We start from the raw sequence: 23,251 nt of genomic DNA on the forward strand, positions 1-23,251 counted from the left end.
CACTTCTCTAGACTACTATTATGACTACATTTACCATTGGAAAAGCTGATCATTTATGCATCTGACCCACATGTATAATATGCTTTGATGTGTATCGAACTACATAAAGACATTTACGATGATACTATAGGCTTCCTGCAGACGTTTCACTCGTGGTATGTAAAGTCACATATTTTTCTTTTGTTGATGTTATGGATAGGCAATTTGAAATTAAAAATAAAATTTGCAAATCATCAAAAACAGTTGCTGAACTCGCAAACATAAAGTATATGGTTGTCAGGTTGTGAAGCTAGTTCCTTATGGTGATGCCAAATTTTGATGTTTCTATATCAGGCAATATATATATATATATGTTACACTTGGCATTCAAAAGGCAACCCAATTCCCTCCCAAGAATATAAAATTATCTAAACAAAATAACCTCATGTTGCACTGCCATATCTTAATACTCAAAAGCACGGACCGTATGATCATCTGAGCTTGAAAGTATGTACCTTTGGCCCCTGAAATTCCACATGGGGATGACTATCTTAGTGTTGTGGTCATTCAATGTGCATATTTAAAAACATGGACATTCATGGGGAAAAGCAACATACTTCGATAATGCAAGGTCTAAAATAGCATCTTCATGTCCAGAGAAGACTTTCTGGCATGTTCCTGTGCGACTATCCCACACTCTTATCTTACCATCAATGCATCCAGTCAAGATAGTATCACAACTCTCTGACCAAATCAACTTTACGACTCCCTCCTACAAAACATAAAAAATATGGATCTCTGTTAAGACAATTAAAATTCATTGAAATGTTGCCCCCCACCTTATTCATGTTTTGCAACAAACTGCAAAGAATCTCTCTCTCTCTCTCTCTCTCTCTCTCTCTCTCTCTCTCTCTATATATATATATATATATATATATATATATATTTGTTCTATTTAGAGCTACTCTATACTATTAATTTCTAGAAACCAAGAACTTCATTAATATGAGAAGGATTTAATGCATTTTAATCAGAGTCTTAGTATTTTATATCCCATCCAAAATTGGTGAGACAAGAAGTTAAATAATTTAGTACTTTTATTTGTAATGCTATTAGATGCCAGCAAGATATGGCTCAGAACCCCCAGTAGCTAATGAACTATCAAAGCACAAGAATGATTACCTCATGTTCACATGTAGCCCTTGATGTACAAGTTTGTAAATCCCATATATGAAGCAAACCATCCATTCCTCCCGTGGCTGCCATAGGAAGGCTGAAACATTAACAAAGCCAAAGTTACCTATTGAACGCCCAAGCTAATTCAAAACTCTTTGGAGAATACCTATAACTCATACCCAACAAAGCAAAACTTAGCATTTGGGCCTTAAACGTATCATGCATATCCAATTTGATTTATGCATACAATAATTGGATGATGCATGTACATTTATATGAAAGGTAAATTTTTAACCGTGGTATGTTCCATCAACCTGCTTGAAAGTCCAACACACTCAATTGATTTTGAATGGCCACTTAGAGAACCCATAACCTGAAATTTAATCAATTCATTTCCAGCAATCACTGAGAGACTTCAATACCATGAAATATTGTGATTGACTATCCATATTTTTATAATATAACATTGCTGATACTTGGAAAAATAGAAGCACCTTTCCTGTGCGGATATTGACAATATGAACACTTGAATCAGTTGAGCCAGAAATGGTTATGGTAGAATCATTGCTGAAGTCAAGGCACGTTATACCTTCTGTATGAAATGGATATCCTACAATAGAGATTTTCCAAATAAACTAAAAAAGAACAAAATTTATGTAATCCTTTCATGCATTTTACTTGAGTATTCAGTACATGTGTTCCACAATTGATGATATCTATTAACACCTTGTATAATATGGAGACATTCTCCCGACTTCGGGTTCCAAACCCTCAGAGCAGCATCTGCAGAACCAGTGCATACAGTTTTCCCTGCGGTATTATAGCCCAGAAACATAATCTTCCATTAATAATTTTCTCAAACAAACTTTAAGTTTTTCCTGCAGTATTACGGCAAAATGTGAAACATAAAAAGAGTGTGGAGCAAAGAATAATATTCCTCACAAGAATCTTCTGACTTGCAAGGAGAATGCATACATTACATATCGATAACTCCTTCTCATGCAACATTTAATTACTATCACATAAGACTCACTGACATACATATCTATAAAATCAGAATGGTTTCAGTAACTCTATATTTCAATAACAATATACAGTAATTAGCACTTGTACTAGCACAACATCATTAGCTTTCAGAAATTTCCCTCCTAAAATGGTAGCTTTTATTGAGAATGTATGTACCATCAGGAGTAAAGCCTCCACATGTGACTGAACCATTATGGCCAGCAAAAACAGAGAGACATGCTCCGGTGTCTGCATTCCACATCCAACTTGTAAAGTCCTCTGATCCAGCTAATACCACACGTCCTCGAGGATGCCACCTTAGCCACTGGCAAAATAAAGCACAGAAAATATGATGTTACTCTCACATTAGAGTTAAAAATTTAAGAAATAGATTATATGCATCATCTCTCACACACTTTTAGCAATACATAGATATATTCTTTGATATCCAGTAATGCATATAAAGAATGAGAAAATGTTGAAGTAGAATATGATCACAATGAATATGATTCTTCAAATTCTCTAAAAGGTAATTATGCAATCAAAATAAACCAAAATGAACCCGTTGTGTTTATTCATGAGGATGTTTCTGCCCAAATCCATGGAAGAAGCGATATTTTTCCATAAGCTTATTGTAAAGAATCTAACTCTAGTAGAGTTGAGTATTCAAAAGTGTAGTGTGTGCGTGCGTGCGGGCGTGCGTGGGGGCGTGTGTGCATGTGTGTGTATGCGTGTGTGTGTGTGTGCGTGTGTGTGTGTGTGGGTGCGTGTGTGTGTGTGTGTGTGGGTGTGTGTGTGTGTGTGTGTGCATGTGTGCACGCGTGCGTGCGTGCGTGCGTGCGTGCGTGGGTGTGTGTGTGTGTGTGTGTGTGTGTGTGTGTGTGTGTGTGTGTGAGTGAGTGAGTGAGTGTATAAGCAAGAGAAGGAATCAGAGAGAATAATCAGAAAATAAGAAAACACACAATAGGGGGATGGCAGCTGATGGACTTAAGAGAGCTATATATTAATTAACTAAAGATCACCAACAAAACAGAATGGGCAAAGAGGGTTTTATATAAAGTCCTCAACGGACTTCCATATTAAATGTGTTGGTGGAATCTAACCAAGATATCCACTTGAGTACAATTTTGTCATAAGAATATCTAATATTCTTTGACTACATTAACACTCGACAACTACATGGATTACAATAAAGTGTGCTCGCACACACTCGACAACTAAACGAATTACAATAATGTGTGCTCACACACTTTTTAACACATCGTCCTTTTCTTCATAAGCACATGTTCACACAAATTGAGCTTGATTCTCAACACGCCCCCTCAAGGTCAATTGTGTGTCCTCTTAAGCTTGGTTGTCTTGGTGTAGTTGAAGACCCAACTGCAGTTGGTCGAACTACTAGACCGTGGTTTCCCCATTGTTCCTATGTACTCAATCTTGATCTAGCAATGTCGATCTTGCCGATCCAAAATTTCGAGCTTCAAAAATTCGGGGCTTTGGAAAGTCTTCCTCTTACTTGTCGGGTCAAGTCAGATTACATGTGTCGGCCTTACTTTGCCAATGTCGGTCTCACTCTTCCTCTTCTAGAGTTTAGTATTCAGAAGCGTAGTGTGTGTGAGAGAGAGAGAGTAGGTGTATAAGCATGAGAAGGAATTACAGAGAATAACTAGAAAAATAAAAAAACACACAGTACGGGGATGATAGCTTATGCAATTAAGAGAGCTATATTAATTATCTAAAGATCATCAACAAAAAAGAATGGGCAAAGGGAGTTTTATATACAAGTCCCCAAGGGACTTCCATATTAAATGTGTTGGTGGAATCTAACCAAGATATCCACTTGAGTACGATTTTGTCATAAGAATATCTAATATTCTTTGACTACATTAACACTCGACAACTACACTGATTACAATAAAGTGTGCTCACACACTTTTTCATACATTGTCCTTTTCTTCATAAGCACATGTTCACACAAGTTGAGCTTGATTCTCAACACGCCCCCTCAGGGTCAATTGTGTGTCCTCTTAAGCTTGGTTTTCTTGGTGTAGTTAAAGACCCAACTGCAGTTGGTCGGACTACTAGACCGTGGTTTTCGCATTGTTCCTATGTACTCAATCTTGATCTAGCAATGTCGATCTTGCCGATCCAAAATTTCGAGCTTCAAAAATTCCGGGCTTTGGAAAGTCTTGTAGAGCAAGTTCAACACATATTGTCGTGAGAGTAGGAACCCTTCTGGAGTTTGAATGACCTCGATGTCGAGAAAATAATGCAAGTCATTCAGACCCTTCATCTCGAACTTCTCTAAAAGCAGCTTTTTAATCTTTTGTCTCGGTGAGGCTTTCTCCACAGATGATAAGGTCATCGACATACAAGATTAAGAACATGGGGCTTTTGGGATTGTTCCGAACATACAATGAGTTATTAGATTTTGACATCCGGAAGCCAATGTTGTGAAGATATGACGTGATCTTTGAATGCCATGCTCTTGGGGCTTGCTTCAGTCCATAGAGCGGCTTCTTCAATCGGCAAACTGCATGTGGATGTTTGTTTGATTCGAAGCCAAGTGGTTGCATCATGTAAACTTCCTCCTCGAGCTCACCTTGGAGGAATGCGTTCTTCACATCCATTTGATGCAAGTGCCACCCTTTCGCTGCTGCGAGTGCAATTTCCGTCCTCACGATGGTCATTACTACCACCGGGGCAAATGTTTCCTCATAGTCTATGCCATGGGTTTGAGCATACCCTTTGACGACTAGTCGAGCCTTGAACCGATTGACCGTGCCATCCGTATTATGCTTTATCTTGAACACCCAGCAGCAACCAATTGGTTTTTTCTTGATTTCAGGAGATGGGACTAAATCCCAAGTATCGTTGTCAAACAACGCGCGCATCTCCTCCCTCATTGCCTCGATCCACCAGGGATCTTGGGCAGCTTCTTTGTAAGTCTCGGGTTCTTGGTCTGTTGTGACCTTCATCATGAATGCATAGTGGTGGGCCATGTACTCATTGTACATACCCGAACCTAAGTATCGGGCTCTTTTGTCTGTTTGATTGACAGAGTTTTCCTTTGGTCACTTCTGGGGCTTTCTTCATTTCATACTTGTTGTCGACCGATCGGGGTGAGTGATCTGAGTCTTCACTAAATGCCATGTCCTTGGCCTCTTGCTCAGGCATCTTGCCTTTTGTTTTCTTTCTACGGGTGTAGCACCAAGGTGACAACACACCAGAGGTTTCTTCATGCTGTGCAAAACTCTGATTGTTGGATGACACCTCAAGTCCAGTCAGCTGGAGTGTGGGCAGACTCTCTGCTGGTTCTCCACCCATAATGATCGTTAGCATCTCTTCTTCTTCACTCTGAGAATCTGCTCCAGATCTGCTTGTTTCTAGCATAGTTGGGGTCACTAATGTTGGGCCATACCATGATGTCACCTCATCAAATACCACATCTCGGCTTACTCGTGACTGTCGAGTGATGGGGTTAAAACACTTATAACCCTTTTGCTCAAGTGAGTAACCGACGAGGATCATCTTCTCCGATTTTGGGTCAAGCTTTCTCCGCTTCTCATCGGGGACATGCACAAATGCAATGCTGCCAAAAACCTTCAAGTGCGAAAGGTCTGGCTTTGTCCCAAAATACTGCTCGTGAGGGGTAATGTCATGGACACCCTCGGTCATGCACCTATTGATGAGATACACAGCCGTAACAGATGCCTCTGCCCAATAGATATTGGGCATGTTCTTCTCCTGCAGCATGGCACGGGCCATCTCAAGAATTGTGCAATTCTTCCGCTCAGCAACACCGTTTTGCTGTTGTGTACCGGCAAGAGAATTCCCGGCAAATTCCCTTCTCTTCTAGAAAGGCCTTGAACTCAATTGAGAAGCATTCTTGGCCACCATCAGACCATAAGCATCGAATCTTGCAATTAGACTCATTTTCCACGTGATTCTTTAACATGAGAAAGTGGGAGAAGACCTCACTTTTTTACTTCATCGGGCATATCCAAGTATGCCGCGAATAGTCATCAATGAAGGTAACGAAGTACCTACACCCACCAATTGTCGCGGTTTAAGCTGGGCCCCATACATCTGAGTGGATGACGTCCAGCAAGCCTTTACTCACATTTCTTTCGCTTAGGAATGGATGCCTATGTTGCTTGCCTAGCTGGCACACCTCACATACATTATCAGGATGTTTTGAAGTAAATCGTGGCAATCCATGCACAGCCCCTTTTGTTTGCATTGATCGGAGTTTACCTCTTTTGTGCCACAACTCAATATCAGACTCAGCCTTGAGTCCCTTTGCATACATTGTTGTGTTCACCTCAGTCGCATCAAGAATAAACATGCGACCTTCTCTTCTTGCATGCACAATAAGTTGGCCCTTATCCTCGATGAAGCAACCTTCCTGGTTGAATCGCACTTGCAGTCCTTGTTCGACAATTTGGCCAACCGAGAGCAAATTCTTTGTGATTGTCGGGACATGCAATACATCCTTCATGTAGCCCTTGTTGTCGTGATTGTTAAGGGCCACATCTCCAATGTGCTCAATCATGTGTGTGGAGTCATCACCGGTCTCCACCACGCTGGGTCTCTCGGGTTCCCTCAAATTCATGAACCATTCTTGATGACTTGTCATGTGATTTGAGGCACCTGAGTCCACGAACCAGACATCATCAGGTTGGGAAATATTTGTTATCATGCTATTCGCCCGGTGTCGCATAACAAACATCGGCCCTTTGTTTTCTAGGTCAGCCATCACAGCATAGTTTGTTTGCTGCCAGGGTGAGGCAGCTGAGTCATTCTTCTTCTTCCGACACTCAGCTTCAAAGTGGCCAGGCTTTCCACAATACCAGCACTCAGTTTGCTGGTTCTGCCTGGTTGATGCAAATTGGTGGAAGCTCCCCTTTTTGCCGGAACTCCCTCGCCTGTTTCGACCTTCTTGCTGCCTTGAATTCTGTTGTGGACATCATCCACCTCCTCCTCGGCCATTCCTCCCCCGATTTCCACGACCATGACCGTGACCTTGACCGAGATCATCATTGTGTATATAGCATCTGCCCATCAGATGCCATGCTTTTCGACCGTGTATGGTTCTCCTCAACCATTAGCATGGATTGCAAGTTTAAAAAGCTTGGGGGGTTCTCCCTTGTTGTTATGGCAGTTCGAAATGAGCCATATTTTTGTGCGAGGTCGCCAAGGCAGATATGCACCATCTCGTCATCATCAACTGCGACATTGATGGAGCCAAGTGAATCGCATAAGTCTTTGATCCGGAGGGTATAGTCCGTCACGGACATATCCCATTGCCGAATATTGTTCAACTCCTGCCGGAGTTGAAGTTTTCTTACTATGGTTGAAGCCGCAAAAATCTTCTTCAAGTTTTTCCACGCTTCTGTTGGGGCTTTTGCATCACGAATATAGCTTAACATGTGATCTTGCACACATGTTGCCAAACAATACATCACCCTATTGGCGCCTTGCTGCCATGTGGGGTAGTTGGGATTTATAATATCGGGGGCTGTTTCTTGAGCTCCCTCGATATAACTCCAATACCCTTGCCCAACTAAGTACTGTTGCATCTTATATTCCCAAGATGCGTAGTTGTGCCTGTCCAACTTCTCTGTTGGAAGTGCGCTACCCATTTGTGCGTTCATCTCTCTGATTTAGCGTGATTCGTATGCTCCTGTTAACGTGAGCCTCTTGCCGTGCAACACTACAGCGACGATAGCTGGTTTGAAACAGCGTCTCTAGCAGCTACACAGTTTCAATGGTAGAGCGCAGTGAAGGATCTCTAACCCTCACGCTCTGATACCATGTAAAGAATCTAACTCTAGTAGAGTTTAGTATTCAGAAGCATAGTGTGTGTGTGTGTGAGAGAGAGAGAGAGTGAGTGTATAAGCAAGAGAAGGAATTACAGAGAATAACCACAAATATGACATGGTTCCAATATGTATGGCTTAACTTTCCTACAATATTTCACTCCATTGAATGATTTCCAGTCATATGGGAAGTTAGCGTTTTTAGTCGGGATTTTCTAGACATACAAAGTTAAAAATTAGACATACGAATAATTGAATTCGCGTAACCATCACATCACGAGAGAGTGATACAAATACTAACTTAGAATAATATATAATAAATAATGAGATGACAATTTATTGCTGTGGAATGACAGTCATGTTCCATATTCAAATTCCATACTGTTAATTCTTCTCTTCTTAGCATATGGTGATTCACAGCTGAAAATGTAATGATAAAAACTACCTCAACCGCTTCACTTGGACCTTCTAGCTTGTTCTTTAGCACACCTGATGAAATATCCCAGATGTTGACTATGCCATCCAAGCCCCCAGAAGCAAGCAATAACCCATCATAACTAAATCCCAAGGATCCAACAGAATCTGAATGATCTGCAAACAGGAAGGAAAAACATTGCCAAAATGATAATTAATCAATTTTGCTGAGTATTCATTTAAAAAAGGACATTGAGAACATTAATTAAAAAAGGAATTGAGAACATTATTTAAAGATTAAAATATCGACAAAATTATCTAAGAATAGCAAAAACTCTGAGAGACTGCTATTATTTCCAATATTTCCTTGAATGCCCTGAGTTTTTGTTAATGTCCAACATAACCTTAGTCAACCCCAAAAGAGAGAAAAATGAGATGAGTTGACAATATATTCACTCATGTAGCACATATGATTGAGAAAAAGGGATTAATTGAGCAAATGATTGCTCAAATAGCACATATAGTTACTGTTTCAGAGTTGAACATGGGCATCTGAGTGAATAAAGAAAAACTCTGGGTTATTTCAGAATTTTTTAACGTAACTCTACAGATCCTACTTGTCAGTTCAAGAGGAGGCACGTTGTCCCTTATCCTCCATATGTAGGCTTTATCATCACCACCACCAGTCGCAACTAGATCAGAATCTACTGGGCTGCATGCCACTGCATAGACAGAATCTGTATACATAGAAACAAACACCCAATCATTTGGTTATTAGAACGGTGTAGAAGCTAGGCCATGTTCAGATCCATATATTCATCAAAATCTTGTGCAACCAATGAATATTTAAGTTCAAAAACTTGAATATTCCATTATATTTTACTTTGGCATGTACATACTGCAACGTAGAGACTAGTAAGAGTGCACATCTCCTTTCTACCTCTTCAGGATTACCTGAATGGCCAGTAAAGATGTGAATTGAATCATCTGCCTCTGCATCACCATTTCCTAAGAAGTAAAATATCTACCATCAACTATCATTTTTTAATCATGAGTAAATATCTACCATCAACTATCATTTTTTAATCATGAGTAAATATCTACCATCAACTATCATTTTTTAATTTATTAGATATAACAGGTGATAGACTTTTCGAAAAGGAGATTGAATTACTTTCTATGAGTCTAAACCTTATTGACATCCAATTCTGATCATGTTTTTATTTTATTTCCCAACAAAAATACAAATAAAACTATACATATACTACATAGTATGGAACGAGATTATATAATAGAAATACAGATTATAGTTGCATGTATAATTACTTTACGTAGTCTAAACAAATCTAAAACCTTTAAATAAAACAAAAAGTAAAATATATAAATCAACATAAATGAAACCTGAAGGAAACTATTAAAACAACAATAGTTTCTCCCAAACATACAAAGAGGTAGCAAAATTTTGGCAAACAAAACGTAGGGCAAAATGAAGAGTATGCTGCAAACTTTGCTTAAGCTTCACCTGTATCTTCTTCATTGTCATCCTCATCATCGTCATTGCTGTCTTCATCTATTTCTGGAAGATCTGCAGTGTGCAAGGTAAAGTAAGAAGATATTTTCGATGTAATTTGAATAATAAAATCAGAAAGACGAGATGAAACCTTCGTCGTCCATCATGATCTCTTGCTCTACATCTTCTTCATTGAGATAGACAGCATCATCATCCTCGTCCTCATGCTCAATATTAGCGGGCTGAAAAAGAGATCACATAATCATACAAATTTTCAACATAGAGAGATATATAGAAAAAGAGAGCTTCACCTGAGGGCGATCAGCACCCATGTTGGAAACTTTAAAGAAACCACTGTTCTTGTTATATGAAACTAGCAGTTGTCCCACAATTAGCTGCAATATACTAAAACTCCCCATGGGAATGCCAAAGGAACACTCTTATTAGTAACTATGCAGATTCTCTCTCTCTCTCTCTCTCTCTCTCTCTCTCTCTCTCTCTCTCTCTCTCTCTTATTAGTAACTATGCAGATTCTAGCCTTGGAAAGCGCGCATGGATTTGTGATATATAATGGCTTGTCACAATGGCCTGGATCAGATGCTTTGACATGTTGGAACCCAAAAGGGGGTGCAAGCACAGTCGATTATCTAATGGGATCTCCATCTCTTATACCTGAAATAAAAGTGTTCACTATATCAGGAAGACCTATTGACTTGGCAGCTGATCATGCATATCTACGCTTTAAGGTAAAGGATGGATGCACAAAGAATGTATATGCTAAGGAGAGTGGGCTGGCTAAGTATCTATTCACTCGCGAGACAATTGATGTGTATAGTTGCGGTGTATACAATGGCATGCTAGATTTGGATCCTTTTGCACCCCTTGAAGAACTTACCCAAGGTTCATCCAAATCATTGCATAAAGCAGCCACAAATGCCTTCCCTCACACAGCAGCCAATCCCCCCAAACTCGGTAGAGTAATACAAAATAGTTGGTATGATGAGGAATGCCGTGATACAAGGAGATGCTTGTGTGATGTAACTCGGAGCATTTATACACAAAACCAAGCGAGGGCAACCTTCCAACGCCTCATGAGGAAGAAGAAGAGATTGTATTTGGCTAAATTTGAAGATCATTTGTATCGCTTGTTTCTAGGACGAGAGTAAAAGAGCATGGAAAATGTTTAATGAGAGGCAACCCACCACACAACTGACCTCACCTCAGGTGTGGCATGAATATGCAAAGGTTCTATATGATATCCCGGGGCAACCTCCTCTTCCCCACCCGAATGCCTCACGCCCACATGAATCAACCTTCTTTACACCACAAAATGTAAGAAATGCCATTGATCAGCTACAATTTGGGAAGGCCCAAGATCATGATGGATTGGTGGGTGAGCACTTTATCTATGCCCGTGACACCTCACTCCCATTGCTAGCACACATCTTTAATAGAGCCATGTGTGAAGGTTTCCCTACTAGATGGACTCAACATACCATTGTGCCAATCCTCAAGAGTGGAAACCCCATGATGCCAAGCAACTATAGGACAATCATGATTGGCCATTACTTGGCTAAACTATATGGCTCGATTCTAGAATCAGAATTGAGTATATGGGCAGAGCAAAATGGTTGCCATTCAATTGGACAAGCAGGCTTTTGAAAGGGGTTCACAACTTTGGATCACATATTCACCCTCCGGGCCCTTATTGAGGAGGGCAAAGCCCACAATAAGAGGATTTATTGCTGCTTTGTGGATTTCCGAAAAGCCTTTGACACTGTGCCACGTGCTCGGCTAGAAGCCCTTGGTATTCCTACATATATGCAATGGGTAATCTAGGCACTCTATGAATCCGTGTCAGTAAAAGTCCAATCTTCCAAGGGCTTGTCAGAGGCGGTGGCTAGCACAATTGGAGTGAAGCAAGGATGCCCACTATCCCCCACTCTCTTCGGTCTCTATATAGATGAGGTATCACATTACATAGAGAGATTCGGGGGTTCCGGAGCACGCCTAGCAGGTATAGCTATACAAATATTACTATATGTTGATGACATTGTGCTGATTTTTTACTCTCCGGAGGGACTACAAAGACATCTAAATGCCTTAAAACTATTTTGTACGGACTGTCCCCATCTAAATATGACCAAAGCGGAAAACAACAAAGTGATCCGAACTGATATTATTAACTTGGAAAACAAGATAACATGGATCAGCCCCAAATTACCACTTGGTACAAAGATGGCCCACTATAAGACACACTTCTTATATACATCGGAGGATGGATTCGTTATCAGGCCACCTTATATGGATATACATCTATCCTATGTGTTGCGTAGTGTGATAGGCCAGCTGCGAACTTCATCACATCAGCTACAAATTGAGGTAGGCAGATATACACGACTACCTCTAGAAGAGAGAATTTGCCAATTGTGTCATCAAGGAGTGGAATCTGAGGAACACTATGTTTGTCATTGTAGTGTCTTTTATGAAATCAAAGAGAGATACCATTGCCTCTTTAAACAAGGCTTTGGCCCACTACGCAAGGTAATGGAATATGAGGACCAATGATGCCTAGGACTTTTCTTGCTAGAGCTGAAGAGACATCGGGAAAAGTTGTTGAAGAATAAAGCCACACAAGCTCATCCACAAAGAACAATCACAACTTTCTTTAGCCCCATCAATCCTACTAATGCTACAAGTCTATCACGGGATACACAAATGGGCCCCAGACCAGGACATAACAAAGGGGTTACAATTGATCGGGCAATAGCAATTTGCCGTGCACGTAGGCCCCAACCCCATGGACCACAACCTCGAAACCCTTGTCATCGACTGATAAAAGCCATTATCTCCTGCCATCGTAGGTGCTTCCCTCGCTTCGGAGACATATCCACAAAGAACAATCACAACTTTCTTTAGCCCCATCACTCCTACTAATGCTACAAGTCTATCACGGGATACACAAATGGGCCCCAGACCAAGACATAACAAAGGGGTTACACAATTGATCGGGCAATAGCAATTTGCCGTGCACGTAGGCCCCAGCCCCATGGACCACGACCTCGAAACCCTCGTCATCGACAGATAAAAGCCATTATCTCCTGCCATCGTAGGTGCTTCCCTCGCTTCGGAGACATTTCCATTCTTCAATATATTTGCTTGTATATATGTACATACACACATGGATATATATTTAAACTTCCTAAGCTGCCCTATCACAATAAGGAGTGTATGAGATAGATGTATATCCACATCAAGAACTTGAAGAAAGACAACAATACAACCACATCAACTCATCAACAAAGTACCACAACTTTCTTTAATTCTATCACACCTACAGCAATTCAATTGAGGGCTACACAATGAGGTCTTTATTAGGACACTAGAATGGAGTTACTATAGATTTGGCAATTGCACCGTTGTGCAACGAGGTCTTAATTATGACACTGGAATGGAGTTACTATAGATTTGGCAATTGCGATATCATTGTTGCTATAGATAGATAAAAACCATGACCATCTTGGATACCTTTTGAATGCAGAAATTTCAATCTATCTAAGTTTAAAACCATTAGCACTTGTTCATATATAAAAACATGTATGCTCCAATCTACCTTTCCTATCCCCTCCCTCGCTCTTCTATTCTCTCTTTGACGCTCTACATATATGTGTGATGGGAGGGGGGAGGATCTTACTTGCAGGTAGTCGAATGGAGCGCAGGAGCAGCAGGTGGCGAGAACAGGGAAACTGAAAGTGGAGAGGTGAGGGGAGGATGGCTGAAATGCTCCGCTGTGTATATGTATTTGGTATGTACATATCGATATCGATGTAGTAGGGTTTTACCTACATATATACACACATATATCTTATGTGTACACGAGCCGTGTATGTATGTAAGTATGTATGTATACATATAAATAAATCCATGCTTCTTATTCATTCCTAAGGACTCACCTTACCTTTGCTTGGACTATACATATTGCCCAATTCTTCAAAAGTTCGACCTAAAAATCTAAGATTGTCCCCATTCTTTTCATGATTGGACAAACAATACAAGATTGGACCATTCCCCGATCGTCCAGACTTTGCATGATCTATCAAGGATGAGAGATTGCATGAAACAAATGAGGCTAATATTGACTCAAGTGAGGTAGAAAAAGAGAAAGAGAACAATAGCTGGGAAGGAAGAGAGCAAGAGCAAATGACTTGAACTATGAATTCCTAATTGGTTCACCTTGATTGTAATTGTAAAGAATCAGGAGTGATTATGTGCAGTGGAAGAGATGTGTGTGTGTGTGTGTGTGAGAGAGAGAGAGAGCACAATGTATACAAAAAACAAGAAAACTAAGAAGCAAGCATGAACCAACAATTACAAAGAGAAGGAGAAGGTGCTTATGTAGTCACCTTCTCTCTAAGTTCTCTCACTAAAACCGCCTCTTGGGAAAGAGGTGAGTCTAGAGCAGACACCACCACATCCTCGAAGGAATACTTCTACATTGCTAATGGTCTGCTCAACCATAATGGGAAGGTTTGTGTTCCAGATTTACCTGAGGTTGAAGAGAGAATTCTTTTTGAATGCCATGATGCACCCTCAGCAGGGCACCCTGGAATACATCATAGACTCGTTCTCATCTCCACTCAATTCTATTGGCCTAAGATGTGTCCTGACATACATAGCTATGTGACTAAATGTCACCAATGTCAGGTTAACAAAGTCGAGCAACTTAAAGCCGTAGGCCTTTTACATCCCTTGGATATTCCCAATAATAAGTGGGAAAGTATATCCATGGAATTTATTGTTAGCCTTCCTCGTACCCAAAAAGGCCATGGTGTCATCTAGGTTGTGGTTGATAGACTAACTAAAATGGCCATATTTATTACTACTAAAACCACGATAACAGCTTCTGAATTGGCTTACCAATTCATTGACAAGTTATTTTGTTTTTATGGGTTACCAATGGATATCGTGAGTGATCGAGATCCAAAGTTTACTAGTGACTTTTGGACGCAAGTCTTTCAGAAGTTAGAAACTATGTTGAGCATGAGCTCCACGGATCATCCTCAATCCAGTGGACAGACAGAACGAGTAAATCAAATTATTGAGGACATACTTTGAGCATATGTTGGTGCAAAACCAACAAAATGGGAACGTTATCTCCCAAATTTGGAGTTTGCTTATAACAACTCCAAGCATACATCGACGGGATATAGTCCTTTTATGTTGATGTATGGTTTTCAGCCATGAGCCCCGATTGATGTTAATATATATCATGATGAGTTGCGAAGTACGCAAAACTTTCTTCGAGATATGCAGGATATGTTGCATATTGCACGAGATAATATAAAAACACCTCAAGATAGAACGTGTTTTTACGCCGATCATAACAGGCAACCTCATGTATTCAACCCTGGACAGAAGGTACTTTTACATGTACCTCACAATTCTAAGACATTGTCTATGGGTAAGTGCGCTAAGTTAGCCCCATGGTTTTGTGGACCTTTTCAAGTCCTCAAACGCATTGGTTCATCAGCCTATTGTCTCGCTCTTCCTGATGGCGTTGAAATTCATCCAGTTTTTCATGTAAGTCGTCTAAAAGAACTTCTCGGTTCTAGCGACAATATAATTACAACTGAAACTTTGGTTACTTCTAAAGAATTATCTTCTAAACCACATGTACCAGAAAGAATTCTCGATGTTAAAACAAAAAATCTGCGTTCCGAGAATTTAAAATTAAATTGATGGATAAATCTATCAAAGATGCCACATAGGAACGCGAAAATACTCTTAGACCTAACTTCCCTAACTTTCCATTGCAAGAGTGCCATGTTTTAAAGAGGGGGGGTATGTTACGGGGATGACCATATAATATCTCGTGGTGTGAATTTACCATAGTATTCTATACACGTGGATAAGTGTGAGGGTTAAACGAGAGTGTAAAGAAGGGGAGGATTACTTTTGATCCTCAGAATTGAGACAACCCATTAGGCCAAGTGTGAACTTGCCTGGGGGCCTTGGGTCTCGCTATAAATATGAGGCCTAGCTACCCTCATTTCATCATCTCTTGAGGCTCTGTTTTGTGGTGGATCAACTCTTCTAGTGAGCGTGCCAACACCAGTTACGACTCGACGCCACGGTGGTGGTATGGGACCCCTATCGAGGCTCGAGTCCGTCTCCATCCCTTCGCTCGAGGGTGGTCAAGTGGATCGGCACCCATCTTTCTCTCTCTCCTTTCTTATTTCATATATCTTATATCCTTATCATATGCTTACATTAGATCATCACTCTAACAGAAGCTAGGGTAGCTGTTTCTTAAGGTTTTATTTTCTTCTTCTTCATGAAATTTAAGAATGTTAGTTGATGGTTTATTTCTGAAAAATTACCACTGTTGTAATCATTTACCCCAAAAACTTGTAATCCCTATTTTGTAAAGGGAATTTCTTTCTTAATCCAGTATTTTCAAGCTTAATATTGTGAAATATTTTCCTAATTACATGTTCTCTAAGGTAATTGCATATTCCATTCATAATATTACTTGTTAATCATTGCTCGGTTTGCTATCTTACCTTTGCCTCTAATTTACTTTCGACTCTACATAGCCTTCGAAGTTGCCTTCCCTTCGACTTTGCAAAGCCTTCAACTCTGACTTATCTTTGACCTTGAGGAATGTTCAACTCTCAAGAGTCGTCCACTCTGAGGAACATTCAACTATGAGGATCCTTCGACTTTGAGGAGCCTTCGACTCACGAGAGCCCTTCACTCCTAGGAGATGTCAACTCTGACAATCTTTGGACTCTAAGGAGCCTTTGAGTCCTAGGAGCTTTCGACTATGACAATCTTTCGACTCTGACAAACTTTTGACTCCTAGGAGCTTTCGACTCTAACAATCTTTCGACACTGACGACCCTTTGAGTCACTCATCCTCTCTGGTTCAAGTCCTCATTAGTTCCACTCAAGTAGCACACGTACGCGCCTAACTTCACAACATAAATTTAGTGAACCCGATGTGAAAGAGCGGTAGGGGAGGATGGCTACACTAAATAAAGATTTCGTGATGATGATGTCAAGAATGATGATAAGAGTAATGGAAGAAAGAGAAAAACGAGAAGCTGCTTAGCATGTCGTCAAGAGTGTGGTGGAAAACGTTCGTCGTTTTAACGAGGACAACATCCCATATTTTTTAAGAGCCTACAATACCGAAATGAATCGGAGATATGTGAATGAGGCAATGAGGCTCTAATGTTTTTGTTAGGTGGTGGTCGTGGCGAGATATGAAGAGGTTAAGAAGCTTACGACTCATGGGAATCCTACAAGTGTTACTATAGATACATATGATTACAAAGAGGCATGGGAAAGAAGTAGATACAAATTCGACATATGGGTAGTATGAAGAAGACCCACCAAAGTGCCACACATGCATTTCAAGTGTTCAAGCGTCATTTTGCTCAACCTTTGGATCCCGATCAAAGATTGGTGGGAGTGGACAAAATGCTAATGTTTTTAAAGTCCATCTATTGGGATGAAAGGATGAAGCTTGGTATACTATTAATGGCGCTAATGGATTAATCGAGAACTAGGATGATATTAGACGAACTTGTCAACAATATGACAAGTAAAGAAGAGTATGTCAAAGGAATGAGGGTCAAATTCGGATTTGGAAAAATATATCAAGAATGCCTATGAGAGCCTAAAAGAGAAGATCGCTGAGTTGGACAAGCTAGAAGAAAGGGAGAAAGAAACAGAAAAGGGTGTATATGAGACATCTAATTATGCTAAGGAAGCATCATTGTAAGAGGCACTTACAAGTACTAAAGTGGAATGTGGGGTTGGTCCAAACGATGGATTGAGCGCTCTCTCCGAAGCTTCGATCACAAGCCTCGCTGAATTTAAAGATGAGATAACATGAATTACAAAGGACAGTCCAGAGGATGCAATGAAGAGCATCTTTGAAGCTTCGTACCCTAAAATCGAATTAACAAAAATGGAGAAGGATGAGAAACTTAGATGTAGTCCAGACGATGAGACAAATACCATCTCTGAAGCTTCGCATTTAAATGCAAATTTACTTACCTACCCATGTGAAGAAGTCGAAGGCAAGGAAGTTCAAAACAATGGCATTATGCCTAGGAAGATACAAAAACAAGAATTCATAAAAGACTTGGGCGTTGGAAAGTTGCGACAGTTTGGTTCATGGCATGAATGAAGATCATCATAGTTTCGGGCCCATGCCATGGGAAGACCCAAGAGAAGAATGAAAACAATGTGGGAATAGACAAGGGTAGCGAAATAAGAGGGTGTGCAAGTCCAATATCGACCAGAGGCGATGTGGTTGTCAATCATTGGGACGTTGTCGTGAAGATTTTCGGCAACGATGAGAAAATCACGTGGAAAGGAGAAAACCAAGAAGGGTTCACTTTCACGCTTCTCTCACTGTTTCTTCTCAGTGAGTTATCCCACATATATATGTGATAGAGAGATGATAGAAAGAAGAGAGAAGGAAGATATATAGATCCAAAACCACAAAGATCTATTGATAATGAATAATCGTGATGGAAGGAAGACAGAAAGAAGATACATAAACTCAAGCCTACAAGGATAAATTGATCACTAGAAAAACGCACTACATGAATAGGCAAGAAAAACACCACAAGAAAGAGACTCCCCACCACCACCTTACTCTTCTTGCTTTATATGAAGTTCTCCTCTACTAGATAAGTTTCCCTTACTTTCTTTTCCACACTTTTTTTAGACCTTTTCCATCCCTATTCTTAGCTATGACACAACGATCGTCTAATCGTCATATCTCCCTCATCCAAGCTCCACATTTAGAGCTTTCAAAAGCTACAGATAGCTGTCTTCATAAGCTTTCTAACCCATATTTGAACATGATATTTGGCATCCAAATGAATGAGTTATGATCGTTCGTTGTATACTGTGTTTTGGTGGCCCGCTTTTTTCTTCTTTTACTTTTCTCCACATGTTTTGCTTTTTGTTTGACTTATCCTCAAGACCTTGGTTTGTGTTCTTGGCCTCCGGATGTGAATGCTCCATACCTTATATTTTTGTAGTGTCCAATACCTTGAATTCTAAAATCACTTTCACAATATGCAGCTAATACGACTCTCTCTATATAAATACTAACTTATCTCACATATAAATATGACTATGTATATATATGTGTGTGTGTATGTGTATTCGTTCGAACTTCTTTTCGGTTGACACCCACACTCATCATTATACTTTTGCACATGTAAATTCTCATACATGAGAGCTTGAATGAGTGACATGGTTATCATGCATCTCATGTAATGTATGAGCGCCAACTGGCAAACATGTATCGCATGCATTTCATGCATTACATGCATGTCTTGCACCCTCACATGCATCATATGCATGGGGTCATCTATAAAAGTGTGGAGGAAAAAGAATCAAAGGGGGAACCTATGTATTGAACAAAAAAACTTCAAATAAAAAATCTAGTTATCTTATTGGTATGGTATCTTGTCTCTAAAAATTTGAAGTCAAGGGTTCAATCTCTATCCATAATTGGAATCTTCGTCTCTCAATCTCTCTTTATCTATCTTAAATACTTTCTCGCTAAAGCTAGTACAACCTTCGATTCCTTCTAGTCCAGGACCCCGGTGGTCCCCCTTCATTTCGCGAACACACGAGGATTTCCTCGACAACGTTGCATCGAAACTCCAGGATTTCCCCCTGAAGCTTCACTCAAGAACTTTCCTTTGCCGATTATTCTTTTCTTCTTGTTCTTCTTCTTCTCCTCGACACACTGGTTGTCTTAGGGTTTTATTTCCTTCTTCTTCATGAAATTTAGGGTTGTCAAAGTTAATATGCGGACGGTTTGACAAACCGGTTTAAATCCGGATAGCAACAGAAAACAGAGACCAAGTTTAATGGAAGATTTAATCACAGAGACAGAAAGAGCAGAACAACATAAATTCAATTCAAAATAATAATGCTTTGTCCATAGATTGTGCTCAAAGAGCACTTTTATACAAGTCCTTACACGGACTGACAGAAGTACTGACAAGTACTTCAATGCTCATACAAGCGACTGATACTGACTCCTAAAAATATGCTTGCGTACTAGGCTAGATTCGTAGGCCTCTAACGGCCTACCGGTTCCAATCCGATCCGGCTCTCCAAAATCGGCTCTTGGTTCCGAATACCATCCTGAAACTGATCTAGTTCTTCATTCCGCACTCCAATCCGGCTCTGGCTTGTTCAACCAATCTGGATCCGGATGAGCTTGTCCACTCAACACTCCCCCTCAAGCTCAACTTGAGGTCGGATCGGAGTGTCTGTCTCTATGGTAGCCGGGTTCCACCTGGCGTCCTCCCGCCTGACTCATGCTCCTCGTGCGGTTCGGTTCTGCTTTCCTCGACCAGTCTAGTTCCACACTCCTCGACTTTCTTGGTTGGCTTGTCTACTCATAAGGACCTTCTCAACTTCTTCGCTTTTACGACTCCGACACGTCTCGACCCGTCGGTTCCTTTGTGTCGATGTCGATTTCCGCAGCCTCCTCACCCATTTGGTCTTTTGTTGATTCATCTCCTCCGAATCAAAGTTCTCTTCAGAATTAGTTGCCACTGATTCGTTCTAGCTCTTGTCTGAATTGGTTGTCTCCAATTCGTCATCAGTCTTCAGGACCTTCACCAGATCGGACCATGTCCGGGTCTTGGCCTTCTTGTTCCGGTCGGCTCTGTCCTTCTTGACTCTGCGCCATTGCCGCTTGTTCCAACCTCATCAAATGTGCAGACTTCTTCAGTTGACTCGGTTGCCTTTCTCTTCTTGTCTCCCCCTGTTTTCTCGGTTTCCGTTTCGATTCTCCCCATATAAGTCCCGCTTCTCCCCCTCAAGAGCGGCATGTCAAGATGCTGAAGACCAAGCATCTCCGAAAAATGTTGCAACTTGTCGGTCCCAAGGGCCTTCGTGAAGATGTCGACAACCTGCCGATCCATTCGGACATATTAGAGTTCTACTTAACCGCTGAGGACCCACTCGTGCACAAAGTGATAATGCACTTCTATGTGCTTCATCCGATCATGGAACACATGGTTCTTGGCTAGCTGTATGCTGCTCATGTTGTCGCAGTAGATCGGGATAGGAGTCGGTACTTCGATCCGGAGGTCTTGCAACAGCCGTTGAAGCCAAATGGCTTCACAGGTGGCCACAATAGCACCCTAATATTCAGCCTCAGTGCTCGACAGAGCCACAATTGGCTTCTTTTTGCTGTTCCACGCAATAGTCGCGCTACCCAGAAAGAAAGAAAGAAAGAAAGATATATTAACGTCTTCTAAGGCCAAATTTGGCCCATGAGACAATTGGTTTACAACAAAAGAGTTTTTATCCAGTCATCATAACTAAAATAAAATAAAATAAAGTAAAAAATAGAACTTAAACTAAAAGAGTTCTAGTAGTGTACAATATGTAGTATACTTGAAAGTGACTATACACTAAGCCTAATTTTATTTCCACCCAAGCCTCTCGAAAAGAAGTGGGGGGTCAAAGGGTCTTGATGTGGGTTCCAGTGTAGAGAGTGCCCTAGCCATGGCTTCTAGGCGGTGTAGCTCACGTTCCCTTATTTTCAATATTGCTTCCACATCACGTCGAGTTGCTTTGAAACCCGGCACCCGAGGACGTCTGGTTCTTCTCTGGTTTTCTGCCTCATCAATGGAAAGGCCGAGTGGTGCAAGTGTGTCGGCATTCGTTGTCTCCTCAGGTTACTGAAAAACTTCATTTGTTACATGTTCGTGATCATTAGCAACATTATTGTCAACATTTTGTAACTTATTCTCTCTGTGTTGTTTTAGCTCTAGAATGTATTTACCTAATTTCTTTATATCTAGAGTATCTAATAGTTTGGGGAGGGTGGGAGACGGACCAAGTATGTCTTGGTATTTTGCCCTTATCTCGGCATAGGTTGGACACTTGCATGTAAAGTGGTACTCATCCTCTATCTCTATGTGACATAACCTACATATCCTTTCCTCCCTAGGGACTCCACTAGTACGGCCATTCTCAATCTCAAGTTGGTGAGATGATATTCTAAGTTGTCCAATGGCAACCCTTAGTGCATGTGGTAAGAATACATCTAGATATTTTGGTCGCGTGATAAAACCTAACTCAGAGAAGTGCATGAAGTGTTTCTTATAGTACAACATTTTAGATGGGAGTGGCTCTAGTGGGGTGATCCATTTACACCGAGTGTAAATTTGCCATATTTCTTGGCGTATTACTTTATTGCGGTCCTCATGAGAGATTAAGGTGTTATCACTCGTGTGGTTGTACCTAAGGGGAGGTAGGTTATTAATGTCTAGACCATTCGCAAGAAGCCAACTCACCATCATGCCATACCATGAGCTAGTATAGCCGGACTCATACAATGATCGAGAGGCCTTAAAGGCTTGATGAGATATTCTATCATGTGGTTGGCTATGTATCCTATCAATGAAGACTACAAGTTGAAAAAGTGCCTCTACTAACACTGGGGGTAACGTGAACTCGGCCCTAATAATGTCATGTGGTACAGTCGATTTGCTTCGGAGTTGGCGTGATAACATCATCACTAATGGTCTCTCTAATTGCGTCCACATGAAAGATGGTAATCCTGGAGCCCAAACTGCTGATGCATACATGAGGGAGGGGGTCACTAATGAGTCAAAGAGCCACCCTTTAGTCCGTGGCTCTTGAAAGTGTGCTTGGTGGCATTGTCTCTCTAGGAGTGAGAGGGATGCATGTCCTCTCGTGAGTCTATCCTTCGCTGCCTGTGTCATCGAAAATTTACCTGAGCGGGCACTAAAAGTGACTCCGAGATAGACATATGATCCAACCACCTTGATTGGGCTATGGGAGATAGTTAGGTGACACTTAGCTCTAACTTGGGCCGATGTGTGGAAGATAAGGACTTTCGTTTTCCCTAGATTCACTACCAATCCTCGTTGTACACAAAAGTCATCTAAGGCATTAAGGTGCCTCTGTAGGTCGTGTTCGGATTCAGAGAGCAAAACTATGTCATCCGCATAGAGCAAGATACGAACCTGCGTATCCCCAAGGACCACTCCGGTGCCTCCCTCACGAGCAATAAAATCTGTGATCTCATCAATGTAGATCCCAAAAAGCGTCGGTGATAGGGGGCAACCTTGTTTTACACCAATAGTGCTAGTGAAACGATTAGATAGGCCACTTGGGCATCGGACACACCCGGACACTTGTTCATATAGTGCGTAGATGGCCCATACCATATCATCTGGTATCCTTAAGCTTTTTAGTCTATCAAACAACCGCTCTCTAGGGACTGTGTCAAAGGCTTTGCGGAAGTCCACAAAAC

At 40.9% G+C, this 23,251-nt stretch overlaps 1 protein-coding gene across 1 annotated transcript; it reads right to left on the reverse strand.

Moving 5' to 3' along the window:
* Positions 1-203: 203 nt before the first annotated feature.
* LOC147850869 (uncharacterized) lies at positions 204-13,706 on the reverse strand. Its single transcript, XM_087336058.1, has 14 exons — positions 13,601-13,706; positions 10,218-10,311; positions 10,058-10,148; positions 9,919-9,981; positions 9,351-9,404; positions 9,014-9,133; positions 8,428-8,573; positions 2,338-2,485; positions 1,882-1,965; positions 1,650-1,765; positions 1,470-1,528; positions 1,162-1,252; positions 597-751; positions 204-503 (listed from the first exon to the last, which is right to left on the reverse strand). Exons 2-14 carry the CDS (start codon positions 10,236-10,238, stop codon positions 443-445), a joined length of 1,209 nt encoding a protein of 402 aa, XP_087192184.1. The 5' UTR covers positions 10,239-10,311; positions 13,601-13,706; the 3' UTR covers positions 204-442.
* Between the last annotated feature and the right edge of the window lie 9,545 nt (positions 13,707-23,251).

This window comes from Azolla caroliniana, unplaced genomic scaffold, assembly GCF_043228905.1.
Source record: "Azolla caroliniana isolate FFs.n. ecotype wild unplaced genomic scaffold, voAzoCaro1.0.p SCAF_20, whole genome shotgun sequence".
NCBI classification, from domain to species: domain Eukaryota; kingdom Viridiplantae; phylum Streptophyta; class Polypodiopsida; order Salviniales; family Salviniaceae; genus Azolla; species Azolla caroliniana.